Source organism: Suncus etruscus, chromosome 6 (assembly GCF_024139225.1).
Source record: "Suncus etruscus isolate mSunEtr1 chromosome 6, mSunEtr1.pri.cur, whole genome shotgun sequence".
Classification (NCBI taxonomy): domain Eukaryota; kingdom Metazoa; phylum Chordata; class Mammalia; order Eulipotyphla; family Soricidae; genus Suncus; species Suncus etruscus.
The window spans coordinates 4203834-4230906 of record NC_064853.1 but is presented as its reverse complement, the minus strand read 5'-3'; the positions used below and the strand labels follow the sequence as shown (position 1 = coordinate 4230906).

General features: G+C 53.0%; 1 protein-coding gene across 4 annotated transcripts in view; it reads left to right on the top strand.

Annotated features, from left to right (window-relative positions):
• RERE (arginine-glutamic acid dipeptide repeats) overlaps positions 1 to 27073 on the top strand; it is a 249354-nt gene that overhangs the window by 217975 nt on the left and 4306 nt on the right. For all 4 annotated transcript variants that reach the window (XM_049775275.1, XM_049775276.1, XM_049775278.1 and 1 more), the window contains 7 exons: positions 22924 to 23086; positions 23561 to 23653; positions 23856 to 24055; positions 24768 to 24929; positions 25152 to 25265; positions 25388 to 26676; positions 26767 to 26989. In XM_049775275.1, the coding sequence (XP_049631232.1) occupies positions 22924 to 23086; positions 23561 to 23653; positions 23856 to 24055; positions 24768 to 24929; positions 25152 to 25265; positions 25388 to 26676; positions 26767 to 26989 (2244 nt within the window). The remainder of the gene's footprint in view (positions 1 to 22923; positions 23087 to 23560; positions 23654 to 23855; positions 24056 to 24767; positions 24930 to 25151; positions 25266 to 25387; positions 26677 to 26766; positions 26990 to 27073) is intronic.

Here is a 27073-nt window from a genome sequence, read left to right as displayed (position 1 = left end):
AGAGTTTGCCAACCATTCTATCCCAGTGATGCTTACCGAGAAGCTCGCTGGTAGGAAGCAAGAGGACAGGCCTGTTCCCAGGGCTCTCGCACTCTGTTTGGTTGCCAGCCATGGTGTGAGCTAAGCACATCACCAAATGCTGAGCTGTGGTGTGAACATTAAGGGTAATGGGGAGACAGAGGGCTGAAGATGAAGGGCGAGGGAATTGTGCACACTCAGGAAGCCTCGAAAATGCTGGAGAAAGACCTCCCCCCCTGCTTTTTTTTTTTTTTTTTTTGACAGGTGCCAGATTGGTTTGAGGCCACACCCTGAAAAGCTCAGGGTTTCTTCTCAGCTCTGTGCTCGGGGATCACTCCTGGCAGGGCTCAGGGAACCTTACCGGTTGACAGGGATTGAACCTAGGTCATCTGTATGCAAGACAGGTACCACTCTACTATCTCCAGCCCCTTAGGCAATGTGTCTTGAGAACAATGAATTGGGGTTTTTTGTTTTGGACTGATGCCTGACAATCAATGTTCAGGGCTTACGTTTGGCTTTGTGCTTTGGGATTGCTCCTGGTTTGGTTCAGCAGACCATATTGCAAGGGTGGCGAACACATGGCTCTCGAGCCGCTTGTGGCTCCCAGTCAAAATGAATGCGGCTCTTAGCCTCTTATCATTATTTTGAATACTGTGGCTCTTTGTCAAGTTTGGATTTTGTTCTGCTTCTGAGGAGGGACCTCTGAGGAGAGATCTTCGAGCACAAAGTCCCACCCCTAGGCTGCATCATCTGGGGGCACGGACACCGTGTGTCACATGTGTTAGTACTTAGTTCTTGCCGTTAGTTCTTAGTGTGGAGGACGCAGCACACACCATCACTGCAGGATTTCTACCTTCACTCAAAATAGCAAAATGCAACATGTGTTTAATATATTACTGTTAAAATGATATGCTTTTGTGTGTTTGTCTGTTTTGCCAAGTCACTACATGGTGTGCCTCTCTGACTCTCACAGTTTAAATTTTTGGCTCTTTGTGTCGAACTTGTTCGCCACCCCTGCCATATTGGGTACCAGGGATCAAGTCCGAGTTGGCTTATGTGCAAGGTAAAGACCCTACCCACTCTACTTTAGCTCCTGCCCTTGAGGAATCACTGTGGGCAGGACCACTCTGCATTCCAAACCCCAGGTAACAGGTGCCTTACTGGCTTTTGATGGAGATTATCAGCTTGTCTTTTTCCGGTTTGGTGTTTTGTTGTTGTTGTTTTTGGTTTTGGGACCACACCTGGTAATGCTCAGGGGTTACTCCTCGCTATGCACTCAGAAATTGCTCCTGGCTTGGGGGACCATATGGGACGCTGGGGGATTGACCTGCGGTCTGTCCTGGGTTAGCGCATGCAAGGCAGATGCCCTACCACTTGTGCCACTGCACCGGCCCTATTTGTTGTTGTTGTTTTTGGGTCACACTTGGCAGCGCTCAGGGGTTACTTCTGACTCTTCGAGTACCATATGGGATGCCAGGATTTGAACCACCGTCCTTCTGCATGCAAGGCAAACGCCTCATCTCTATGCTATCTCTCCAGCTCCTATTGTTATTTTTAGCTTGGGTCACACCTGGCTCTGTGCTCATACTTTACTCCTGGTTGGGGACCACATAGTTTATCAGGAATTGAACCCTGGTCAGACTCCCCCAAGGCAAGTGCCCTACTCACTGTACTATCTTCCTCTATGGCCTTTTTTTTTTCTTTAAATGAGGTTACTATACTATTCCAAAGATGGAGCTAGCCTAATCCCATTCAACAGGATCAGGCTTGGGGATAGACCCCCCTCACTTTCATCACCACCTTAGTCCCAGACCTCTTCCAGAGCTGTGTTCCTGTTGGTCATCATGGCATGAGCTCACATTGCCCCTGTCTCTCCCCTCCCCCCATCAGCTTTGGTGACACAAACCGAGAGGCCTCTGAGGCTTTAGCAGACCCAAGCCTTCCTGGTTTCCTTTGTTTCCTGCGAATTGTTGTTTCTGCTGTTAGTTTTTCAAGTTTCTTTACCTGGACCCTCCCACCTCCGACCTCCTCCCGGATTGCTAGTCCCCATTCTGTTTCCCTGCACCCCCCACACAGTACATGCTCTCCCCAGAGGTGTGGTTAGTTGGCCCTCAGCAGCAGTGATGAGAACCAGCAAGCCCACCTTCACACAGGTTTTTGTTTGCTTGTTTTGTTTTGGATTTTGGGCCACACCCTGTGTTTAGGGGTTACCCCTGGCTCTGTGCTCAGAAATCGATCCTGGCAGGCTAGGGACCATCTGAGATTTAGGGCTGCATGCTAGGTGAACGCCCTACGGCTCCAGTTCCAGGGCTTGATCTTCTAATGCTGTTGGGTGACCAGAGAGTGAGGCCAGAGACCTACCTGGGGGTAGTCCAGAGAGTCCCTACCCTCAGGTCCCACACTCCCTCTGCTGGTGCCTCTCAAATACTATATATAGCCTTGTGTTTGAGCACGAATGCTTCTCCCGACGACTAGGAGAAATTACTGGTTTCTTGGCAAGGAATAGCTAGCACAGGCCTCGCTCTACTACCATCCTCTACCTTCGCCAGCAAACAAACGTTTCAGGACATTTTAACCCGTTTCAGCGCAGTCCCGTCCCCCAACCCCCAGCATTTCTTGTTTGACTTTACTTGTTTCCTTCCACTGTCACCTGCCCAGCAGTGGGAGCTGGAGTCATTCTTAAGACCAAGATGAAAGCACATTGCTCCTAACAAAATGAAGTTCTTTTCCTTTTTTTTTTTTTTTTTTTTTTTTTTGGTTTTCCGGGCCACACCCATTTCATGCTCAGGGGTTACTCCTGGCTAAGCGCTCAGAAATTGCCCCTGGCTTGGGGGGACCATATGGGACGCTGGGGGATCGAACCGCAGTCCTTCCTTGGCTAGCGCTTGCAAGGCAGACACCTTACCTCTAGCACCACCTTGTCGGTCCCCTTTTCCATTTTTATTCTGAAAAGTTCTTTTTGTTGTGCTGCAGGCCTGTTCTGAGTTGGCATTTGTCATCCCTGAGGAACTCTTCTTGATTTACTTGCTTGGCTCTGCCCTCCTCTCTGTGGTTGGAGCCTTTCATGATGTGTGAAGCTCACAGACCGTTGATGCCCTCCTCCCACATGAAGGCCCCCCGACTGAGCTTTAGGCCCCCTGAAAGGCTGACCCCTCACAGATTTGGGCTGGACAGCAGGGCATCCTGGGTTGGGGCCTTCATAATGGCTTTGTTAAAATTTTTTCCCTTCTCTCCCTCTTTGAAAAGTTGTAATGAAAATTCCGGGCTCCTGGCCAGCCTGGGGGATGTGATACAGTAGAAATGTTTTCCGTGCCCTTTGATACAGTTCAGCTTTGATTAGGTTTATTTCCCGTAAGCTTCATTTTGCTCTCCCTGTTTTTTATGACTAAGGAGGTTAACTCGGCCAAGGTTAAGCATTTGATTACACTAACCGCTGGGCCCGCTGGGTGCGGAGGCTGGCGGCCAGGGAGGCGCAGTTCTCTTTTTTGTGTTTCTTCACCCAAAACTGTGCCCGTGTTTTTGTTGTGTTTTGTGGAAGGGGCACACTGGGCAGTACTTGGGGTCCCCATCTGCGGTGTCGGGGGTCCTGCTGGAGTCGCCTCGCCGCCTGGCTCCTCACTTCCTGCCTGCTTCATTGGCAGTTTCTGCTGCTCCAGGTGCCGGGAACTTTTGTTTCCTTGGGACTGATGGAGCTCTTTCTCTGGGGTTTTCATGGGGGGAGGGGGCAGGGGGCCGCCTAGTCAACAAACGGACCCTCCTTTGATCCTCTGAGCTTCTCCATTTCAAAAGAGACCAGTGGGCTCGCAGCCTCTGAAGTTGTAATGCTGCTTTGACTTTGTATTTATGGCGCTTTTCATCCTTGTAGATGAGGAAACTTGACAGACGTGATTTCCTCAGTCTCCCCCAGGACTCTCTGAGAGCTGGTGTCACTGCACCCGCCCTAGGAGGAAATTGAGGCCGACCACGTGATAATTTAGGGGGCCTCGCAGGCACCACCACCCCCCCTTTGAGAAGAGTGTTCATGGTGCGTGAGTGCTTAGATTTGGGGCTGCACTCACGTTTTCAAGGAGAAAATGGAGATTTCAGCCTTGTGGAAGTGGGGTTCTGTTTTGGTGGGGTCACATCCAGCTGTGCTTGGAGCTCAGGGATCAGGCTCGGGTATGTGTAGATCAAGCCTGTGCTCCACCACTGTGCTCCTTCCACCCACCCCCTTTAATCTGTTTGGCTGTTCTCAGGTCTTGTTCCTGGCTCCATGCTCAGGGATAACTCCCAGGGGACATGGGGCTTCATCTGGTCACCTGCAAGCAAGGCAAGCGCCCCACCTGTTGTTTTCTCTCTCTTGGTGTCGTCCTGGATTTTGTCACCAGGCTTTCGGGGCACTGGTTAGCAAACAAAGGGCACTGGGCTTGAGATTGCCTTGGATGCTGTCCCGGAATAGGCTCTTTCTCTTGGGTTAAGTCCTGCTGCCTGGTACAGTTGGATCACATGAGAAAACACTCCTGTGATGGCAAACACAGCTTCATCTTGTCCAGGTTCAGTGCCCAGGATGTGGCTCAAGGGGTAGAGCACCTGTCCTGCATGTGTGAGTCCCTGGATTTGCGTCCCAGTGACAGCCACGACCAAACTAAAAGCCAAAAGGCTCCCTTTCTGATCCCTGTGTTCAAACTGCGCATATTGACAGAGAACATGACTCTGAGCTCATTTCCCCCAAAGGCCACACAAAGCTCTTTCTGGAGAACTGTCCCGTGACGTAAGGATCAACTGAAGTTTATCTTCCTGGGGTGCTGTGATGGGGTCAGCAGCAGGCAGGCAAGCACCTTAACTCTGGTACTTTCTCCAGCCCCAAGAAATGTGTTCTTTGCATCCTGCACCCTAACTTGTAAAACTGGACTGTGATCCTTGACACCAGGCTTGTGTCCGTGTGATTTTTGATGGCCCCTGTGGAAAAGACCAAATTCTCCTGATGCTTGCAGTTCCGAACTTTGTGTTTGTTTTGAACTACTCCTGGCAGAACCTGGGGACCACCCCCCCTGTGTGGTTCGGTGACTGAACCCAGGTCAAACGTGTGCAAAGCAGTACTTAATCTTCTGCATTGTCTCCTCCCCAGCCCTCTATAATTTGGGGTTTTTTTGGTTTAGGGTTTTTTTATTTGGATTTCTTTCGTTTTTAGGCCATATTAAGTGGTAATCAAGTTACTTCTGGCTCTATAGACTCAGGAATCATTCATGGCAGTGCTCTGGGGACCAAGAAGGGTGCTGGGGTCGAACCCAGGTCTGTTGCATGCAAGGCAAACTTTTTTTTGGGGGGGTTACACCCGGCAGTGCTCAGGGGTTACTCCTGGCAAGTACGGGGACCATATGGGATGCCAAGATTCAAACCAAAGTCAGTCCTGAATTGGCTACATGCAAGGCAAACGCCCTACCACTCCAGTTCCAAAACTTTTTTTTTAACTTGAGTATTTTTTGTTCTTTTGGTTTTTTCTGGGTTTATTTCCTTAAGACATGTAAGAGCAGGTTACTGTGAAGAGCGTGTGCATTTTCCCAGCCCTCCTTGTGCAAAGTGACATTAGCAACAGGACACAGGTGACAGGCCTAGCAGCCCAGCTTCCTCCTCCAGGGTTCCTTCCTGCCAGCTCTTGGTTTGGCAGGGGAATCACATCCATGGCTCTGAGGGCGATGGACTTGATGTTTAGGGTTCTGTAGTCAGTGCTGGGGTCAGATTGGTTTGTGTGTCCCCATCACCTTTGGGGGCGGTGCCGGCGTCAGATTGATGTTATATGTCTTCCATCACTTGTTTGGATTTTGGCTTGGGGTGGGGGATTGGGCCACAGCAGCAGTGCTCCAGAGTTCCTGGCTCAGGGACCATCCAGGAGGTTTCAAGGGAATATTTGGGGTGCTGGGAATCAAACCCAAGTAAGTGCCTGTTGTTTGTTTAAATGTCATTTTGGATTATTTGTGGGCTCTTCCTCGTTCTCTCGTCTGCTCTGCACTTACTAAGGGTTAGGGACTTTCTGCTTATCAGGTCGGGTTGAGTTTTCTCAGTTCCTTAAATCTAAACTAAAAACCCAGTATAATTCATGAAAATGACAAAGTGAGGATTAAAACTGGGAGTTCTGGAGCAGTGTAATGGCTTGGACACTGCCCGGCCTTGCACACAGCCAATCTGGGTTCAGTCCCCAGAGCACTCCCAGGGAAAGAGCCAGGAGTGACCTCTGAGTGACAACTGGAGTCAGTGTAGTGGGTGATTCATGGACTTCCATTGGAAGCAGAAAGGCGGTAGTTAGTTGTCTTTTCAGAACAGAACAATAAATGCTAAAATGATGCCTCTGCTTCCTTTTCTTCTCATTTTGTTTGGGGCAATATTAGGCACCTCTGTCTCCTGTCTCCCTGCTCAGGGATCACTCCTGGCTGCGCCAGGTACTGAATCCCATTTGGCTGCATGCAAGGCGAGGCCCTCCCCACTGTACCATCACAGTAGCCCTACCTATGTTTTCTGGGTATTACCGCCGTGTTCTGGTTTTTCTCAAAATGCCTTAGCAGCTCCTCCACTTGAGTCCCGTCCCTCCTGCCACACTGGGAGGACCTGCATTCCTTGAAGGCTGCCAGTGTTTCTGTTTAGAAACAGGTGTTCTTCCATCTTACAGAGGGTTTGGAATGAACCTTTGCAGAACTGTGAGCCAGCTCTGTCACCAAGGTGGGGCCCCTCCGACGTATTTGTCCCTTCAGCCTCATGTGTCCTCAGGTGCCTGCACAGCTGAACAGGAAATGGGGTTTCTTCCTTCCCTAAACTGGTACTGCAACGAGGCCAAAAGAGAAACTGCTCGTTCTTTGGTATTACTAAGTTTATTTTTAATTTCCCATATATTTACTTTGGACTAAGGGGGGTAAATTATATTTTATTTGGAGATATGGAGCTGCCTTACTAGAAGTTATAGTGTACCGACATTTTTACTAAAAATGTGTAGCAGATATAGGTATGGTCCCCAGCACTCTTAGGTCCCCTGAGACTGCCACTAGTAAGTCTCATACTCAGCTGGTGTGGCCCAAAAACAACACCGCAAAATAAATAAGAGGTCTGAGTTGACAAAATGGCCAGGAAATGCCTCTGACCTGACAGCTCCCGTGAGGATGGTCATAGCCCTCTGGTCGCCGTAGTTGAAACTTTGAGGAGGGGCTGGAGAGATAGAATGGAAGTAAAGTGTTTGCCTTTCATGCAGAAGGTCATTGGTTCAAATCCTGGTATCCCTTATGGTCGTTGTCGTACCTCCGTCCTGTCTACCCCCCCACCCCCACCTCCGTGCCTGCCAGGGGCAATTTCTAGGCTTGGAGCCAGGAGTAACCCCTGAGCACTGCTGGGTATGACCCAAAAACAAACAAACAAAAAAGAACTTTGGGGACCTTGCTTGGGGGCTGTCAGGGATGTGGGGCGGGGGGCTTCTTGGGCCTTGGGATCCTGTTAGTAGAGCTTCCTAATTGCCCTCCAAATTATCAAGAGAAAGTGACATCATTCTGGCTTCATAATCTATTCTTGATATTTTTCTGGGATTTTTATTGTCACTTTAATGTATGAACCGTGATGTGCCATGTATTCATCTCACTAGTTGTTTTCTTGGGTGCTTTTATTGCCAGCTCTGGGTGTCTCACTGTCCTGGGTTAGAATGTTCTGGTACCTGTGCCGCTGAACTGTGCTCCAGTCATTGAGAGGGAGTCTGCGCGTGTGGATATTTTGTTGTTGAGACATTTCAGGCAAGCCCGGGGCATGGCTCACTGACCAAAGGTGTCAGGCTTGGCATCTTTAGTGTGGCACCAGCGCCCTAGCCAGCCTGTCACAGCATGATACGTGTGAGGGTGTCAGGGAAAGGTTTGCAAGCACCCCAGTCACAGGACTGTGACCCCCACCAAGCACCAGGCTGAGTGAGCAACCACCACTACCCTGATGAGGCCAGTGGCTGGTCACTTCAACAAGGATGGAAGTAGGGGACCAGAGGGTATGTTAATGAATAAATCAGGGGCCATAGAGATAGTAAGGTACTGCCAACCTGTATTCGATCCCCAGCATTCCATATGGTTCCCAGATCACTGCCAAGAGGGATTCCCAAGCACAGAGCCAGGAGTAAGCCTTGCACGAAGCCAATCCTGTTGCCAGCTTCTCGGTCTTTCAGACCATGGCCACGGCTCTTGACCTACTGGTTACTGGTTAGCCTACCAGTCTTGTGCTGTGATGGCAACCCCCACTTGCACTGTTTTTACTGCGGCACCTTTGGAATATCTGGGTGATCCTGGTTATTAGACTGTGGCCCCAACAGCAAGAACCTCAAAAGACGCAGCTTCTGGCTCCGGCACTCCCAGTGTCTGTGTGTCTTCCTCAGTGTTTGTTTTCCTGATAAGAAGGGATGGGACTGGAGAGAGAACACAGCGGTAGGGTGTTTGCCTTGCACACAGCTGATCCAAGACGGACTGTGGTTTGAATTCTGGCATCCCATATGGTCCCCCGTGCCTGCTTGGAGCACAGATTTCTGAACACAGAGCCAGGAGTAACTCCTGAGCACTGCCGGGTGTGGCCCAAAAACCAAAAAAAAAAAAAAAAGGAACAAAGTAACTGATTCCAGTCTGACCTTTCCGGGGTCCCCAGGTTCACCTGTATTTACCAGGAGCCCTTCTCTGTGGCTGATGGAAGCTTACAGTGGGTGAGCTGCTGCTTCAGCACCTGATAGATCTTAGGGTGTTAGCCTTGGTGGTCTCCAGCTCCTGATGATTGGATCTTGGGGTGTCTGTCGTGATCTCCACGGTCATCTTCTAGTATTTATAACCCGCACTTCATTTTCTTCCTGCTGCTGAAGAAATTCTGATGCTCTCGCTGTGGCTCCTGATGGTCCCTGAAGGGGACGCTGAGAGGGTTTCCGCCACACTGTTGGAAGGAGCCGAAGCTGATGCCCTCCCGGCCAGCAGGCTGGCGCTGCTCTTCCCTGTGTACTTGGCAGTTTGCGCCTGTTCGAAGAAGCTGTGCGCCCAAGAGCACCTCAGCCAGGGGCCGCAGACTTCCACATCTTGTGCTTCTAGCACTTTCTTAACTCTTTGCCACCAGCTGCTGAGTTTTCTCTGGCCTCGGAAGACAGTTTAAGTATGACTGTGGCCGCTGCGCATCAGCTCCCGGAAAGAATCGCCCTTGACTGTGGTTGACCTGGAAAGAGCAGGGACTGTATGGGGCAGGTGCCGGCCTGGCATCCCCAATAGACGTGGCAGTGGGGGTCAGGACCACGTCTGTGTTACATGCACATATGCCTAGCATGTTTATCTGAGTTAAGATATCCTCCTTTCCTCTCTTGCTACTCAGCTGTGCTCAGGGATCACTCCTGGTGAGGCTCAGGGCCCGTATGTGGGGCCGGGAATCAAATCAGCCCCGTGCTAAGGCAAGTGTGTCCTGTCTCTGCCCATCAACAGATACGTGCCATTATAGCCTTTTGGCTCCTTTGCCAAGGTCGTTGTCCTGTGGCTTGACCTGCCTAGAAGGTCATTACCCCTGCTGGCACATGTGAGCACTTAAAAGGGGTTCACTCCAGAGAACAGATTCCTGTGGAGCCTTGGCTGCTGAGTGAGACATGAGTCTTTGGGGTGTACCTTTGGGTAGCCACAGGTCCAGTGTGGGCTTTGCAGTTGGAGTAGGGAACAGGTAATGTGTTGTTTCCAAGGTGGGCGCATGTGAGCAGGTCTGCTTGTTTGTGGAGCATGTGAGCAAAGTAGAGTCTACGCCTGGGAATAGTTCTTGAACTCTACGCCCAGCTCCGTTTGTGCTCAGTAAGGCCATTTCTTATCAGCTATCTGAATTCATCTTTTTTATTTTGACAGTTGGTCTTTCCTCTTCTGAAGAATATACACTTCAGCTCGTCTTTCAGGTGAATTGTCTTTTTAATGGATGACGGTTTCAGATATTCCATAGGGACAGAGTCCAACAGTTAAAGCACTTAGTTTGCATGTTGTGGACCTGGTTTGAGCCAGAGCTCAGAGCCAGGAGTTTGGTCCCCAAGTCCCCCAAGAAAAAATAATTCTAGATATTTCCCATTCTATTTATTGGGTAGGGGGACAGTTGGGACATGCCCAGCAGTGCTCTGGGCTTACTACTGCACTCCTGGTGGTGGTACATGGAGGGGGGCATGTGCCATGCCAGAATAGCATGGCAAGCTTTCTACCTGCTATACTATCTCTCTTTGTGCATGCGCAAACAAGTGCCATTTAAAAAAAAAAATAATAACTGTTTTGAAGGGGCCAGAGCGATAGCACATGGGTAGGGCATTTGCCTTGCATGTGGCCCACCCAGAACCAACTCGGTTCGATTCTCGACACCTCATATGGTCCCCCAAGCCTTCCAGGAGCGATGTCTGAGTGCAGAGCCAGAAGTGACCCCAGAGCGCCACCAGGTGTGGCCCAGAAACAGACAAACAAGACCGTTTTGATCATGAGTCAGTCTTCTATAAGCAAATCATTTGGACCTTAGAGCTTGCACTGCTCACCCACTGGAGCTTCGGGTTGCCTCTTATCCCCGTGGGTAGACTTCAGCCACCTGGGAAGTATCTTCACATCCCCGAGACCCTGTCCTGTCACGTATTATGGCTGTGAGGTAAACGCCATGTGGGCTCCAGCACAAAGAGTTGGGGGCCACATAGAGCCAGCCCGCTGTCCCCATCAACAAGAAGCCTGAGTTTGCAGCCGGAATCCTGACTCAGTCTCCTGTCCTTTTCATGCCCTCGATGCCAGGGCAGACAACTGAGGGCTTGGGGGACCATATGGGACGCTGGGGGATCGAACCACTCCATACCACCACTCCAGCCCCTGAAGGCATCTTTATTAGTGATGCCCGGTGGTGGAAGTAGCTCTAGGCTTGGCCTGTAAGAGGTTCCTGAGAAATAACCTTAGGATTTTTATAGGATTCAACATGATCTTTCCCTTTCTGATATTTAGTTCTCACAGATTTTCTTTCTATGCTGGTATTTTAATTAATTGGGATAAAATCATATTAGATGTGTATCAGTTCATTTCTTTTTTTTTGTTTGTTTTGTTTTTGGACCACACCCGGTGACACTCAGGGGTTATTCCTGGCTATGTGCTTAGAAATCCCTCCTGGTTTGGGGGACCATATGGGATACCGGGGATTGGATTGTGGTTCGTCTTGGGTCAGCCGCGTGCAAGGCACACGTCCTACCGCTGAGTCATTGCTCTGGCCCCTTCGATTCATTTCTTTACCTTTTTTTTGGGGGGGGGGGCACGCATGGCAGTGCTTCGGGGTTATTCCTGGCTATCTGCTCAGAAATAGCTCCCGGCAGGCACAGGGGACCATATGGGATGACGGGATTCGAACCAACCACCTTAGGTCCTGGGTCGGCTGCTTGCAAGGCAAACGCAGCCGTGCTATCTCTCTGGCCCCTTTAATTCATTTCTTTAACTGTTTGAAGCTTACCTGGCCTACACATCTGACACATCTGAGTCAGGGTTTTCTGGAGGGCACCTGGGGGGTGCAGAGATGCTCAGAGCAGGGGAGTGGAAAGGCCTCCCCAGATAGGACCTAGCTTTGGTTTGGGCTTTTGAGTCACAGTTGATCCAGCACTGGAGAATAACAGATCAATTATGGAGTGCTGGAAGGAGGTGGGTGGTGGTGAGATGGATGGAGAGAGGCCTTTCTCTGCCGGCCCAGGCCACGCACCTGGCACCCCCTCCAGCTGGCGAGTCTCAAGGTGATGGCAAGGAAATGATCCACAGAGAGGTTTCATGAGATATGAAGCTTTATTCAAGGCCCTAGCCACCATGTGTGGCTATACTTAAACCTTTGACGCTGGCTCCATAGTCAGCCCTGCACTTAAACTTCTCTCATAACTCTCCATCCTCCCAGCACTCCTTCCGCTTCTCTCGCTGAATCTCAGTCAATCCCCTTCCTCGCACTCAGGCAATCCTTTTGTTACCTACCAAAAACCCCTCCCAGAAATGGGCTGGTCTTACCATCAGGTAAGGTTAGGCAGAAGATGGGGGTGGGGGCCCGGAGAGATAGCACAGCGGCGTTTACCTTGCAAGCAGCCGATCCAGGAACAAAGGTGGTTGGTTCGAATCCCGGTGTCCCATATGGTCCCCCGTGCCTGCCAGGAGCTATTTCTGAGCAGACAGCCAGGAGTGACCCCTGAGCACCACCGGGTGTGGCCCAAAAAACCAAAAAGAAGAAGAAGAAGAAGATGGGGGTGGGGTGACCGGGCACCATGTGGTACTCACATTGATCAAACCTGGTGCTCCAGCCTTTTGGTTCTCTCATGGCACTGGGTTTGTTCTGGGTGTTATATTCTGTTCTGTTTTGCCCCTGTGAGCTTAGTACATAATTGGCTACTGTACCTTCCGGCATCTGCCGTATTCCTTTGTGACTTGACATACCTAAAGCAGCTCTTGAACTCCATGAAGCTGCTTTGGCCATTCAGATTTTGGGACGAGGTCCTGATTTTCCTTAGGTGTTTTGCGATTGACCTATGGATCCTAGAGGGAACTTGAATGGAACAGACGAGTTGAGCAGGCTGCCTGCAGCCCTGACATTGTGGTTCAAGATGGTACTCGGGCTTCTGTTCACACAGATACTCAGCTGTGGGGTGTGACCCAGGCAGAGCTGGACAGTGGTCAGGTGTGATTCATTGGCTGTTTGGGAGTTAATTTTCCCTTTGCTTGCTCTGAAGAGCAGCACAGAGGCTGAAGGTTATGCTTATTGCCCTAATATTGCCTGAATTCCAGGAACAGGGGTGAAGGACTCTGGGCTCTGTTGAAGCTGTAGCAGCCCTGGAGAGGTACCCTTGAGAAGCATGTGGGCAGTGAGATACAGTGCTTGCTTTGCATGTGAACCCGTTTGACCCTGACGCAACATGTGTTCTCCTGAGCACCAAGCTAGGAGTGTGTGTCCCACAGACACAGGATGTCTTTTAGGGGTCATCTTCTTCGATCTTGGTCATTATCAGATGGAGCTGCCCAAGGTTGGCATCAGCAGCAGATGGTTGGCTTTGGTGGCCCAGGAGCAGTAAGCGCATTCTCAGTCATTGGTGTGGGGTGGGGAGTGGGCCACACTCAGAGCGCAAAGCCTGCTTCTGTTCTGTGCTTAGGGCTCGCTGCTGGCAGTGCTCAAGATGATATGAGGTGCTCTGATCTAACCCAGGTTTGCCATGTGCAAGGCACATGCCTTCCCCACTGTGCTCTCACTTTTGCCCACTGGAGACTACTTCACTGGGACTAAAAGCATATAACCTCCCCTTCTTTATTAGGGGCCTGTCTTGTTGCTTAAAAAGTGAGTCGAGGCTGGAGAGATTGCAGCAGGGAGAGCATCAAACTTCTTTTTTTTTTTTTTTTTTTTTTATTTAAACACCTTGATTACATACATGATTGTGTTTGGGTTTCAGTCATAAAAGGAACACCACCCATCACCAATGCAACATTTCCATCACCCATGTCCCAAATCTCCCTCCTCCCCACCCGACCCCTGCCTGTACTCTAAACAGGCTCTGCATTTCCCTCATACATTCTCAGCATCAAACTTCTGATGCCCAGCACCCCACAGGCGTAATTCGTGAGGTACAACTCAAAAAGTAAATAAAAAGTTGTTTGTTATTGGCTTTGTTTGTTTGGTGGTGGTGGTGGTGGTGGTGTGTGTTTTACACCCAGCTATGCTCAGGGATTACTCCAGACTCTGCACTCAGGAATCCCTCCTGAGGATTCTCAGAGATGCTGGTATTCCGTCCCAGTTTGGCCGGGTTGGCTGCATGCGAGGCAAGAGACCTACCCATTGTACTATCTCTGTCCCTGACAAAGTTACATCCCTATTCAAATAAAGGGATCTAGAGAAGTGCTGTTGCCTACAACAGAGCAGAGATAGGGATTCAAAGTACTTGATTATGGATTCCGTCGCCTTTTTTGTTTTGAGCATCCAGCTTCCCTCTGTATTGGCTTCTACTTCTGATCACTGTTTTTTGGGAGTTTTTCTTTAGGTTTGGTTTTGGGGATCACCAAGTGGTGTTCAGAGCTTATTCATGGCTTTACACTCAGGAATCACTCTAGGCAGGCTCAGGGATCCAACCCGGGTTAGCTGCACGCAGGTACCTACCTGTTGTATTATTTCTCCGACCCCGTCATTACTGTTGATTGTTGGTTTCTCCAAAGAAGATCTTGACTTTTCTGCCTCACAGTGCCAGAGCAGACACAGCAGTCCAAGTTCAGTCTGTCTACATCCATGTGGTCTTACTTTAGAATCCCCATCAGCTGAAGGCAGTGAGAGAGGAAGTGAATAATAGCTCAGAGGCTGTATGGAATACATGTCCCAGTTCATACATCACCTGCTTACAGTGCACGGACAGAGTAGATGGGACAGATTGTGGAGCCCAAACATAGGCTAAATAGACGCTCTCAGCCTCTCCTGAGTAGTTAGCTTGTCTTGAAATTAAATAATAAGGTGTCACCAGTTCTCTGAACTGGACCTTCCGGCCTATCCACGGCAGCCGCTCTGCACGAGGTGTCGAGACAGCTGGTAAACCCCAAGGAGCCGCCTGCAGATTAGCAGGTGTGGCCTTCGGTTTGTTCTGACTCCGCTAAAATGTGTCATTACTCCGTGTTAGTCTTGAGTTAATTATCAGAGTGAGTGTTGCCGGGCAGCCACGAGGCTGCTGAAATGGCCTTAGTGAGGCTGTCGGTGTCCGTGTCCTTGGTATACATGTGGGTGTCTATGTCATTCTGACGGTTCTGGTTGGGCTCCACCTTTGACCTTCACACCAGGAGCTTGCCTAGCACCTTGACCATCCCCTGCACCTAACCAGTTTCCTCTCATTAATTCTGTGCAGTCAAGTTCTTATTGCTGTGGGAAGAGACACCATAGAGTTAGATCATTCTTGGAAAGTTTTCTTTAAATTCTGTTGATTGAAATAGTCCTGCGCTGGAGAGATAGCACAATGGTAATGCGTCTTCCTTGCAATGGCCGACCCAGGACTAAGGGTGGTTCGAATCCCAGCATCCCATAGGATCCCCTGTGCCTGCCAGGAACAATTTCTGACCAAAGTGCCAGGAGTAACCCCTGAGCACTGCCAGGTGTGGCCCAGAAACCAAGCAATCAATCAAAAATAAATAAAAAAGAAATAACAACTGTCAGTTGATGAACATGGTCCCAGGCTCCTCTTTTGCGCAGTAATTCGCGTGTGTGTGTGTGTGGGGGGGGTGGTTTTTGGGTCACACCTGGCAGTGCTCAACGGTTATTCCTGGCTCCGTGCTCAGAAATTGCTGCGGCAGGCACGGGGGACCAAATGGGACGCCGGGATTCGAACCGATTACCTTCTGCATGAAAGGCAAACGCCCTACCTCCATGCTATCTCTCCGGCCAGTAATTCTTTTTTTTGTTTGTTTGGTTTTTTGTTTTGTTTGTTTGTTTGTTTTTGGGCCACACCCGGCGGTGCTCAGGGGTTACTCCTGGCTATCTGCTCAGAAATAGCTCCTGGCAGGCAGGGGGGACCATATGGGACACTGGGATTCGAACCAACCACCTTTGGTCCTGGATCAGCTGCTTGCAAGGCAAACACTGCTGTGCTATCTCTCTGGGCCTCCGTGCAGTAATTCTTAATAGCAGCCTGTAATGAACCTTCCCTGATTAGGTGAGTCTGGGGCGATTCACCTTCCCAGGGACACAGATGGCAAGTGACAACTGGGAAGGAATTATAGGGATTTGGACAGCTTTGTTTGGGGGCTACCTGGTGGTGCTCCCAGACCTAAATGTGTATGGAACCCTTAGACCATCTCACAGGCCCCAGGCAGGTAAAGCCTGAATACATCATGTTACCTCCAGAGGTACCTTCAGATTACTGTTTTGTGATCTGTGCTTATTATAAATACTGGTGCAGGGGCTAGGGAGATAGTCTGGTAAATAAGGCACTTGCACACAGCCCACATGAATTTGATCCTCAACACCCCATATGGTCCTCTGAACCTTAACTGGAGTAAGCTCTGTGCATCCATGAGATAAAGTGTTCCCTTATAAAGTTAGTGGGTGCAGGGCCCGGGCTGTGGCGCTAAAGGTAAGGTGCCTGCGCTAGCCTTGGACGGACCGCGGTTCGATCCCCCGGTGTCCCATATGGTCCCCCAAGCCAGGAGCAACTTCTGAGCACATAGCCAGGAGTAACCCCTGAGCGTTACTGGGTGTGGCCCAAAAACCAAAATAAATAAATAAATAAATAAATAAATAAATAAATAAATAAATAAATAAATAAATAAAGTTAGTGGGTGCAGGAGAGAAATGTAGCTGAGGATGCTGGCCTATAGTGTGCTGGTATTACTAGGTTCTTTGGGGGACACTCTGTGACCCTCGGAGGTGGGGACAGAGCATGGACGGTGGTTCAAATCCCGGCATCCCATATGGTCCCCCATGTGTGCCAGGAACCCTTTTTTTTGTGGGGGGTGGGGTCATACCCGTCAGCGCTCAGGGGTTACCCCTGGCTCTATGCTCAGAAATCGCCCCTGCCAGGCTTGGGGGACCATATGGGATGCCAGGATTCAAACCACCGTCCTTCTGGATGGAAGGCAAATGCCTTACCTCCATGCTATCTCGCCGGCCCCCAGGAGCCATTTCTGAGCACAGAGCCAAGAGTGACCCCTGAACACTGCTGGTTGTGACCCCCCAAAAAAAAGAACTTAATGCTTTTGCGATTTCTAAAAATGTGAGGTTTGTGTCATTGCAATGGGGACGCTGTGACTTTCCGGTGAGCAAATGGAGCTGGGTGCAGTCAGCTTCCACTATTACTGCCTTGTTGCGCCTCAGAAAATAAATAAGAGGCCACTGTCTGTATCTTGGATGATCTCTCGGCCACAGCCCTGTGTCACCTTAGAAGCCTCATCTGAATGTCATAGTAAGGGAGTTGGTGGGTCCCGTTCTCCTGGTTTTAACCTGAAGAAATGGGCCAGTGTGAGCCACCTACTATCCATGGCCTCCTTTCTCCTTCTCACTCAGTTTAGTGCCTCGTAAATGGGACAACGGCCTCTGTGTGGTCTACGTTCCCTGGGTCAGAGGAATTCCAGTGAGAAAGGCCTGAACAGTTCATGATGCCACAGACAACACCAGAGGGAATGTTCGTCTCCTTTCAGGCCGCATGCACTGGCGGCCATGTCCTGGTGCGCATGGGGGCATGGGGCCACTGCTGATCTGTACCTGCGCTGACAGCTCGAGATGACTCTGAAATGCATTGCAGCAGACCAGAATGGTCTTCTATGAGCACCATGCCAGCCCCAGCCTCAGAAAGGAGAAGCTGTTGGAGCTGGAGAAGTAAAAAGTTGATTCAAGGACACACACACACACACACACACACACACAAAGTTGATTCAAGGACACACACACACACACACACACACACACCGCCCCACACACCCCACCCCACCCCTGGCTCTACCTGGTGTGGCTCATTTATCTGTGCCTGCCCCTTTGTGCAACTGGCAGACATTATTAGCACGTGGGTCACACTGAAAGCAAGCCTGGAACAGGTGCCCATCTCAAGCCAGTCTCACCAGAATGCCCCGGGAGCAACTTGCTGCCACCCCCACAGGGGTCAAGTCATCACAAAGGTGCCAGTGGTGATGGGCCTTGGATGCTGGCAGGAACATGGGCCTGCAGTTCCCTGTTGGGGCAGGGGTGGAAGGTTTCCCACCTCCAGAAATCTGCTGGAGCAGCTCCAGCTCGCTTTCCTTTTCTAAATAGCAGAGAGCTCCCATCTCTCTGCCACGGTGGCCGCTTGAGCTCCCTAAATGCCCTTGGAAGTGAGCCTGGGGTCTCCAAGCAGCAGCTGCACCAATGGTTGATGGTTGAGTTGTTAGAGTATCCCTACAGGGCCGCAGAGCAGGGTCTGCTCGGTGCCTCCCACAGTCGCTGGTGTGCAGAACTCAGGGGCAGTTTTCCTGATTAGTTTGTTTTGGGGCCACCTCCAGTAGCGCTACTCCAAGCACTACTCTTGGCTCTCAGGACCACCATGCCCTCCCCACTGTACTGTTGCTCTGGCCAGACCATTGTTCCTTGATGGTCTGCCAGTTTGTTTGTCCATCTCAGGGTCCTTACTTCAGACCTTCCCTCTCCACTCCTCCGTGGTGCTGGTCTCTTAACCCTTATCTTTATCCTTGGCCTTCTCCTAGGCAAAGCTGCATCTTGAGTAATTTAGGGGGTCACATGAGTCAGACAAGGGGTTCTGCAGTAGGTTAAGTCCTGAACTGCATGGGAGGCAGTGTCATGTTGGAGTTTGAAGACTGATAACTCCGTGCACCTCTTTGTGCCATTAAACAAGTGGGAGGTGTCAGGATTAAATACTCCTTTTCTCCTCTGTGATGAGGCAGCCTTTCCCTTACTTTAAAATTGAACTGGAAGAAATAGATTGTACCTGACAATTTGCTGTGCGTCCATAAAAGCCATAAGCCCCACAAAGCAGTGTTGCCGGAGTCCCCGTTCCGCAGTCATTACCAATACAAAAACATTTTTCTCCTAACTATTCTCTCCCAAGTGCAGAATGGATCTCCCTGCAGCCTGTCATTCAGTCGTCACCTGGGGAAACGTGGCCCTCACTGAGGGTCCCGGCAAAGCCCTTCATCTTCTATCCTTTGTTCCCTCCCTGTCAGGAAATGTCACATTGCCGATGTACATTTTAATGGGTGACCCTGACGGATGTCACTTTGATACTGGGCTGGGATAATGAGATTGCGGCCATAATGAAAGGCCAATAAATAGTGCGATGTTGACGGGATGGAGACCGGTGGTTTAGCACGTTTATGGCTTTCAGTTTTTTCCTGTGAATTGTGGTTTTGTTTTCGGGATCAGGAGGGGAAGAGGGGGGTGCCTTACTGGGACTAGAAGGGGCAGTTGAGTCCCTCCCGCCCGCTCTGTAGCTGAACCCAGAGACAGAAATTAGAGTTTTTTAGCTTGTAGACACGAACTATGGTTTGAAACAGTGAATTCTCGGGGTTTGGCAGTTCCATAAATAATTGAGATTCCTGATTAGAATCCTCATATTTAAAGCGTTAAGTAGAGCCTTTCTCTCCTTAGGGGTGGGGGTGGGGGAAGGGGTAGCATCGCCTGGCAGTGCCTCAGGGGGTCTCTCCTGATGGGACTGGGTGGGGGACCACACATGTGGTGCTGGGAATCAAACTGGGGTTGATCTTCCACAGGAAAAAGCAGAACTGCAGCTGCCTCTGGGCTGGGTCTTGCTTCACTGAAGTTGCCCACGGAGCAGAGGAGAGGAGGCAGTTCTACACCTGCCCCTTGCAAAAAACTGTCACTTGTAGAGTCCTCTGTGGCCAGGGGAGGTTGGCAGAGATTTTCATTGAGAGAAGTGGGACGAGGGAGAGAGAAACAGTTCTCTGTAGCTTGATAGGCCCTTAGACCCTCAGAGGCCACAGTGTCTTTAGAGCTCATCTCTTTCACACGACCGGACCACACATGGCACCGTTTCTTTAAAGAGATGTTTCTAGAGGGCTGGTGTGACCCCAAACTTAAAACCATGTTTGTAGGAAGCCAGGGGCCAGTAGAGGGATGGAGTACCTGGTAACCCTCCTTGCTCCAATTCTGTCGATTGCACCGCAGGGCTCCTAGCCCTTCGTTAGCACCACTTTCATCCTCCTGGCATCCACTTAGGCCCACAGGCCTGCGGATGCTCTTGCCTCCTTTCCCCTGGGAAAGGGTTGTTGGGTGACTGACCTGGAAGTGGATTGCTTGTGCAGTTAAACTTCCTCTTGCTGGGGCTGCAGAGATAGCACAGCGGTAGGGAAACAAAAAAACTTCTGGAGGGATGGGGGTGTGTGTGTGTTATGGTTCCAGAGGTACCCAGGTAAGCTCCGCTTCAGTCTCCAGAGACCTCGCTGAAGACCACCAGTTCCCCATTGGAGAATGCTCTTCCTGAGCCCAGCATTTCCCCAGATGAGATGCTCTGAACTGTTGTCTATTCAGAAACACCAGGGACTGGGAAAAAGGAAAGAGCTGAGAGTCACTGCATTGATTTGGTATCCCTGAGTTGGTGGCTCGGGTTTAGAAACTGCAGTTCTAGGTCTAAGTCCAGCTCAGTAGCTGGGTAGAGCTCTGCAGCTCGAGTCTCCCTGGAACCCTGCCCCCTCACAGGTTTTCCGGGGTGGCCCTGGCCCAAATCACCTCTCCTTGCCATCGGGACCACCGCTATTGGGAAGCAGCTTCCTGAGCTTCCTGCCTGCTCCTTCTTGCCAGGGAAATCTTATTTCAGACCCTGAGAACAGGCAACTTGGAAATTAAGTTTCAGGGCTAGAGAGAGCCAGTACAGGGGTGAAGGTGCCAATTCCACTTGACCCTCAACATTACATATGGGCAGATGTGGCCCAGAAATTAAAAAAAAGAGAGCAAACTCCAAAGTATTGGATCTCTCCGTTTGTTCATCCATCCATCCACTGCCTGTGCCAGCTGGACTGGCCTTGGGGACCCATGAAGCAGCCTGTGAGAAGTGGCCCAAGGACCAAGTGGCCCATGACCCTTTGCTGCAGCCCCCACAGGGAGGGACAGGCTGGTGGCGGAGAAGTGCAGCCGCTCCTGGTGGTGCCAAGTCTGGTTGCCTCCCCAGCTCTCCCTCGGCTCCCCCTCTGCCACCCTGTGCCTCTTCTGAATGAAACTAAGGGGCCTGTGAAGCCCCGGGTGCCCTCTGGGAGCTTTGGAAAGGAGCTGAGCCCAGGACCGAGTGCAGCCCAGGGAGCCGGAGCTGCCCTCCTGCCGGCAGGGCAGAGGCCTTGGGCCCTTCCTTTTCCCCCAAACACACACCCAAACAGTCGCTCTCTCCTGCTGTCATGCTGTGTACAATTACAGTACCACCAAGTGAGGTGTGTTTACTGAGGCCTTGTTATGAGATGAGGTGAGCGCCCTGGGAGCAGGGTGATCATTATGGGCCTTCGTGTCGACAGCATTTCTGCTCTGTTTGCTCCAGCGGGCGCTCATTTGCAAGGCTGCCTTTGTGGGGCCGCCTTTGATCAATGATTGCCCGTGTTAATGTTTCAGTAAGCGATTGATTTCTGCAGCCCCTTTTGTTCCCTGAATGGATGTGCGTTGGGGCCCGCGGCACGCACGCTGCATGTGTGATTCCCGTCCCATTGACTCTGTGCCGGGCGAGGCTGCCAGAGCGTCCCTCCCTGTTTGCGGCACCAAAGCTCCCCCCTGATGTGTTCCTTTGTGTGTGCTCCAGACCTCGCCACCCATGCAGTCTGATACGCTCTTCTAATCCTGCTAGACGCAATGCTTTCCCGGGCCAGGCCCTGCACACTTCACTGCTGGGAGGCAACTAAGAAAACCTGCCCTGGATTTGTTACATCTGTTTTTCTCCAGTTAACTTAATTGCTATCTAATTGGCATGCATACCGTATGTATCAAAGAAATGTGTCTCTTGATGTTCTGTGTCTATAAATGACAGCACAAATCAGTTTATAGCGTCCTTTCACCCCGATAGGGTGGCCTTTCTACAGATCCTCCTGCCCTCTTCCCCATGGGCGCCAGACGGCCCTCAGGGGATCCTTGTTGTGATTCCATTTTCTTGAGTGGGGTCAGCAGTGTGGTGCTCAGTGCGTGCTGCTCCTGTGTGTCCATGTGGGAGTGCCCGCCTGCCTTTCCCTACAGGTCACTGCAGAGGGGGCCAAGGGCCCTGAGGTGCTCAGGTCTCCAGGAAGGCCAGCAGTGGGCTGGTCAGAAGAGGCTGGAGAGCCCCTCCATTCTTCCCTGTTGACTGAATCACGGGAATCACAGGGGGAGGCTCTTGTTCTCGTGCTGGGCTCGCCTGGGGTCCTGGCAGATGCTCAGACACACTGCATGCACCCTTCTCGAAGGCTTCACCTAGGAGGCTGTTTCTAAGACTTGCCCACTGCAGTGCCAACATGCGTGTCACGTGTCTTAAGGCCATTTGGGGGTTTGAAGTCGGGTGGGTGGCATGTATGTCTGTGGGTCATGAGCGTTGACTGGGAGTTTTGGACAATTTGTTGTGGAGGAAAGCGCTCTGGATTTGCCTTACGTGTCAGCAGGGTCATGAACATGCGAAGTCGTATCTTTTGAATGGTCATGTAGTCGCTGAGGTGCTTCGTCTCTTAGAATCTCCTCCTGATGGTAGTTTGGTTTTGGGGTCACACAAGGTGGTGATGGTGCTCAGGGGTTACTCCTGGCACGCTTTGAGACAATAAGGGCCGAGGTCTTCCCCTTTGCACTTCCTGTCTGGCCACCAGCATCTCCCCAGTGTGTCTTTCTGGCCCATTGAGGTTAGAGTCTTTCTGCTCCTCGCATTTTGGCTGCAGACACGAGGAGGCTGGGTTGGGGGCTTCGGGCACCGCTCCTACTTTGTGTGGCGGGTTCTCCCCACGGTGTGTCTGTGACCACATTAGCTGACTTGGCGCGTTCCTGTTCCTGAACACTGTCTCAGAATATTTGATCAGAGATCTAGATCTAGATCCTGATCCTGATCCTGCAGCTCCCTGTAGTGCAACCGGGGCCCAGAGTGCCCCTCTTGTCTGTCTCATTTGGATTTATGTCTTCAGGGCTCCTCGCCTGCCTGTGCTGGACCCTAAAAAGCAGCCCCTGTGTGACCTTTGTGTGTGCGTCCCCTCTTGTCGCTGAGCTGCCGTCACGAGCACCAGTTTGTCCCTCTGGTGTTCAGTGGGGGTCTCTGGGTGTGTGTGTGTGTCCCCACCCCCCACATGGCCCTGGTGCCCACCGCATCCACCGGCGATTTCTGTAGAAGTAACCACGAGTGTGTGCTGTCCTGCCAAAGGCCAGCTTCTCTCTCTGTCCATCTGTTGTGGCCTGAGACTTACGGTTCCAAGGGCTCAGAGCGTGTGAGGAGCTTTCCCTTTCCTGCTCTGCCCCAGTGGACCCAGCTTTCCCTCCTCTGTCCTGTAGGGGGAGCTCATCACCTTCTATTACTACTGGAAGAAAACTCCCGAGGCTGCCAGCTCGCGTGCCCATCGCCGCCACCGCAGACAAGCCGTGTTCCGGAGGATCAAAACCCGCACTGCGTCCACACCGGTCAACACACCCTCCAGACCCCCGTCCAGCGAATTCTGTAAGTGGGGGTCAGGGATCCCCGTCAGCCGTGCATGGGCAGCCTTGCCCATAGGTCACCCTGACTTAGGGTTCTGTTGGGAGACTTGTGCGAGCCTTCACACATTGGATCTTTTCTTAGGAACTCATCGTTTTAATTGCAGGGGGGCTACAAATCTGGCAGTGCTGGGGGATCTGTTCCCCTTCATGTTAACTACTTAGAAAACTGAGTCTTGGAGAGATGGTGCATGGGTTAAAGGGGTAGGGCACTTCCTTGCAGTTAGCAGCCCACCATCCATCCCTAATGCTGCCAGGTGTCCCCCCACCCCAGTCATAAACTGGGCTTTGGTCTGAGGTGCCTTTAGCTGCCGGTAGGGAATCTTCGCCACCTAGTGGCTCTCAGTGCTCACCACACCTTAGTCCGTAGTAGGTGGCCACTGGCCCTCTTGGTCCGTCATGATGATGCCCCCGACCCCTCTGTGTCCTCTGTGCCCAGTGGACTTGAGCTCAGCCAGCGAGGATGACTTCGACAGCGAGGACAGCGAGCAAGAACTGAAGGGCTACGCCTGCCGCCACTGCTTCACCACCAGTAAGGGGGATGGGTGAGGGGCGGCAGGCTGGGGGTCAAGCCCGCTGAAGTCGGGGGCAGGGGGGACAGGCATGTGCCTGTGTTGGGGAGCCCTGAGCTGGGCAGGCGAGGAGCCTCAGACCCTTCTGCCCTCCTCTGTCTCCGCACCCACCTTGGGGCTGATTTTTCAGCTGGCACCCCACTGGCTCCCCTCTTCCCACAGCCTCCAAAGACTGGCACCACGGGGGCCGGGAGAATATCCTGCTGTGCACGGATTGCCGTGTCCACTTCAAGAAGTACGGCGAACTGCCCCCCATTGAGAAGCCCGTGGACCCCCCGCCCTTCATGTTCAAGCCCGTCAAGGAGGAGGAGGATGGGCTTGGCGGGAAGCATAGCATGAGGACGCGGCGGAGTCGGGGCTCGGTGAGTTGGGGGCCTGTAGGCCAGAACTGCCCCTGTTCACTCCCCATCTCTCCCTTGGGGCTCCATGGGGCGGGGACAGGAATCAAATGGTACCTCAGACTGAAGCAATAGCAAAGTAGGTAGGGCGCTTGGCCTTGTACACAACTTAGGGTTCAGTCTCTAGCACTCCATATGGTCCCTCAAGCCCATCAGGACTAAGTCCTGAAAACTGCCAGGTATAGTCCCCCCAAAACAAATAAATAATTGAGCCTCCTGCACATGGAATATGTGCTCTGCACTTGGAGCCTTCTCATCTCTCGCAGGCCCTGAAGTCTGATTTTCATTTGAGAGCTCACCCAGCTGTTCTCAGGCCCTTGTCTGGCCTCCCTGGTGGTATTGAGTGGCAGATTGGCACAGCCCCTTCCTCTGACCTGTCTCCTGATGCATGTGTTCAGCGCTTCTCGGGCCCACTGTCCATCCGCTTAAGAGTGCTGCCGGGGCGGGGGGTGGGGGGGGGAGTCACCCCTGGCCAGCAGGTGCTCTGGAGAGCTCAGAGATCACTAGGCCTGCCCCTTCCTCCCGTGTGGTTCATGCCCTTCCCACAGTAAACCCCGTTGTCCCCCTACTCTCCAGTCACACCCACCTCACAGACTGCTGCAAGCCTGTTGTTCAGGCTGAGGGTCTTGTAGGCCACTGATGTTAGGCTCACCCGTCCCCTGGTCTCTGCGGGCAGATGTCTACACTGCGCAGCGGCCGAAAGAAGCAGCCAGCCAGCCCCGATGGTCGGGCCTCGCCGGCCAGTGAAGACATCCGCTCCAGCGGCCGGAACTCACCCAGCGCCGCAAGCACCTCCAGCAATGACAGCAAAGCCGAGACTGTGAAGAAGGCAGCCAAGGTGAGGGAACCAGCAGAAGGCAGGAGAAGATGGGGTCTTGAGAGCCTGCCCCCGACATGACCTTTGGGGGCATCTCTGCTTTAGGGTTCATGAGGCCTCAGCAAGGATGGGGCAAATGGGACACCTCCTTCCCCAACAAAGCCATCCTTCCCACCGCCTGATACAGTCCTTCCTGCAGGTTCTCTATGGAGCAGGCGCTGACACTCTGGTTTCCCTTTGCAGAAGGTGAAGGAGGAGGCCTCATCCCCTCTGAAGAGCACCAAGCGGCAGCGCGAGAAGGTGGCCTCCGACACAGAGGAAGCCGACAGGGCCAGTTCCAAGAAGACCAAGACCCAGGTGAGTGCCGCAGCCTGCGACCATAGCTCTGGTGGGCAGCTCCCGCCCCACAGGCCCCAGGCTGGACAGTGTGGGCTGGGTGTGCGTACCAGGCTCCCAGCTCTCTCCCTCCCGGGCCCCAGGAGATCAGCCGGCCCAACTCACCGTCCGAGGGTGAGGGCGAGAGCTCGGACAGCCGCAGCGTCAACGATGAGGGCAGCAGTGACCCCAAAGACATCGACCAGGACAATCGCAGCACGTCCCCCAGCATCCCCAGCCCCCAGGACAACGAGAGCGACTCCGACTCCTCTGCGCAGCAGCAGATGCTGCAGGCCCAGCCTCCGGCCCTGCAGACACCTGGAGCATCTGTCCCTGCTGTCCCAGCGGCCCCCGGGGTCACCCCGCAGCTCCAGCCACCTGGGCCCGCGCCCGCCCCCTCTGCGGTCCCCCCACAGGGCTCACCCTCGGCCTCCCAGCCTCCCTCCCAGCTGCAGACGCCAAGCCCCGCTCCCCACACCCACATCCAGCAGGCCCCGGCCCTGCACCCCCAGCGGCTACCCTCCCCGCACCCACCACTGCAGTCGCTGAGTGGGCCCGGGCCCAGCTCTGGCCCAGCCCATGGGCAGCCATCCTTGCACGGGGCCCCAGCGGGCCCTCACAGCCTGCAGGCAGGGCCCCTGCTACAGCACCCCGGGCCCCCGCAGCCCTTTGGCCTCCCTCCGCCTGCCTCACAGGCCACGGCCCACTCGCACGCCCCTCTGCCACCGCCTCCGTCTCAGTCGGCGCTACCACCGCCCCGGGAGCAGCCCCTGCCACCCGCCCCCTTGGCCATGCCTCACATCAAGCCGCCGCCCACGACGCCCATCCCGCAGCTGCCTGCTCCGCAGGCGCACAAGCACCCCCCACACCTGGCGGGGCCCTCGCCTTTCTCCATGAACGCCAACCTGCCGCCCCCACCCGCACTCAAGCCCCTGAGCTCCCTGTCCACACACCACCCGCCCTCGGCACACCCACCCCCGCTGCAGCTCATGCCTCAGAGCCAGCCGCTGCCGTCCTCGCCCGCACAGCCCCCCGTGCTCACCCAGAGCCAGAGCCTGCCCCCCGCCAGCCTCCATCAGGGGGCCCCCCAGCCGCCTTTCACGCAGCACCCGTTTGTTCCTGGGGGCCCTCCTCCCATCACACCCCCAGCCTGCCCCTCGACCTCCACCCCACCTGCGGGCCCTGGCCCCACCACCCAGCCGCCCTGCTCCACCGTAGTAGCTCCTGGTGCCAGTGGGCCGGGGGCCGCCACCTGCCCTCTCCCCGCTGTCCAGATCAAGGAAGAGGCTCTGGATGAGGCCGAGGAGCCTGAGAGCCCACCACCCCCACCTAGGAGCCCATCCCCAGAGCCCACCGTGGTGGACACCCCAAGCCACGCCAGCCAGTCTGCCAGGTACTGTGGCCAGAATCCACCGGCACTGGGGGCTGGGTAGGGGGCTGGGCCGCTTGGGAGCCCCCTTGAGACACTGACGGGTCCCCCCAGGTTCTCCAAACACCTGGACCGTGGGTACAACTCGTGCGCACGCACAGACCTCTACTTCATGCCCCTGGCGGGCTCCAAATTGGCCAAGAAGCGGGAGGAGGCCATTGAGAAGGCCAAGCGGGAGGCCGAGCAGAAGGCACGCGAGGAGCGGGAGCGGGAGAAGGAGAAGGAAAAGGAGAAGGAACGCGAGCGGGAGCGGGAGCGTGAGGCTGAACGCGCAGCTGTGAGTGCTGGGGTGGCCTGTGCCCAGGGGTCCCCTTACTCCTTATAACCAGCTCTGCACACAAGCAGTTCCGGCCCACCCTCA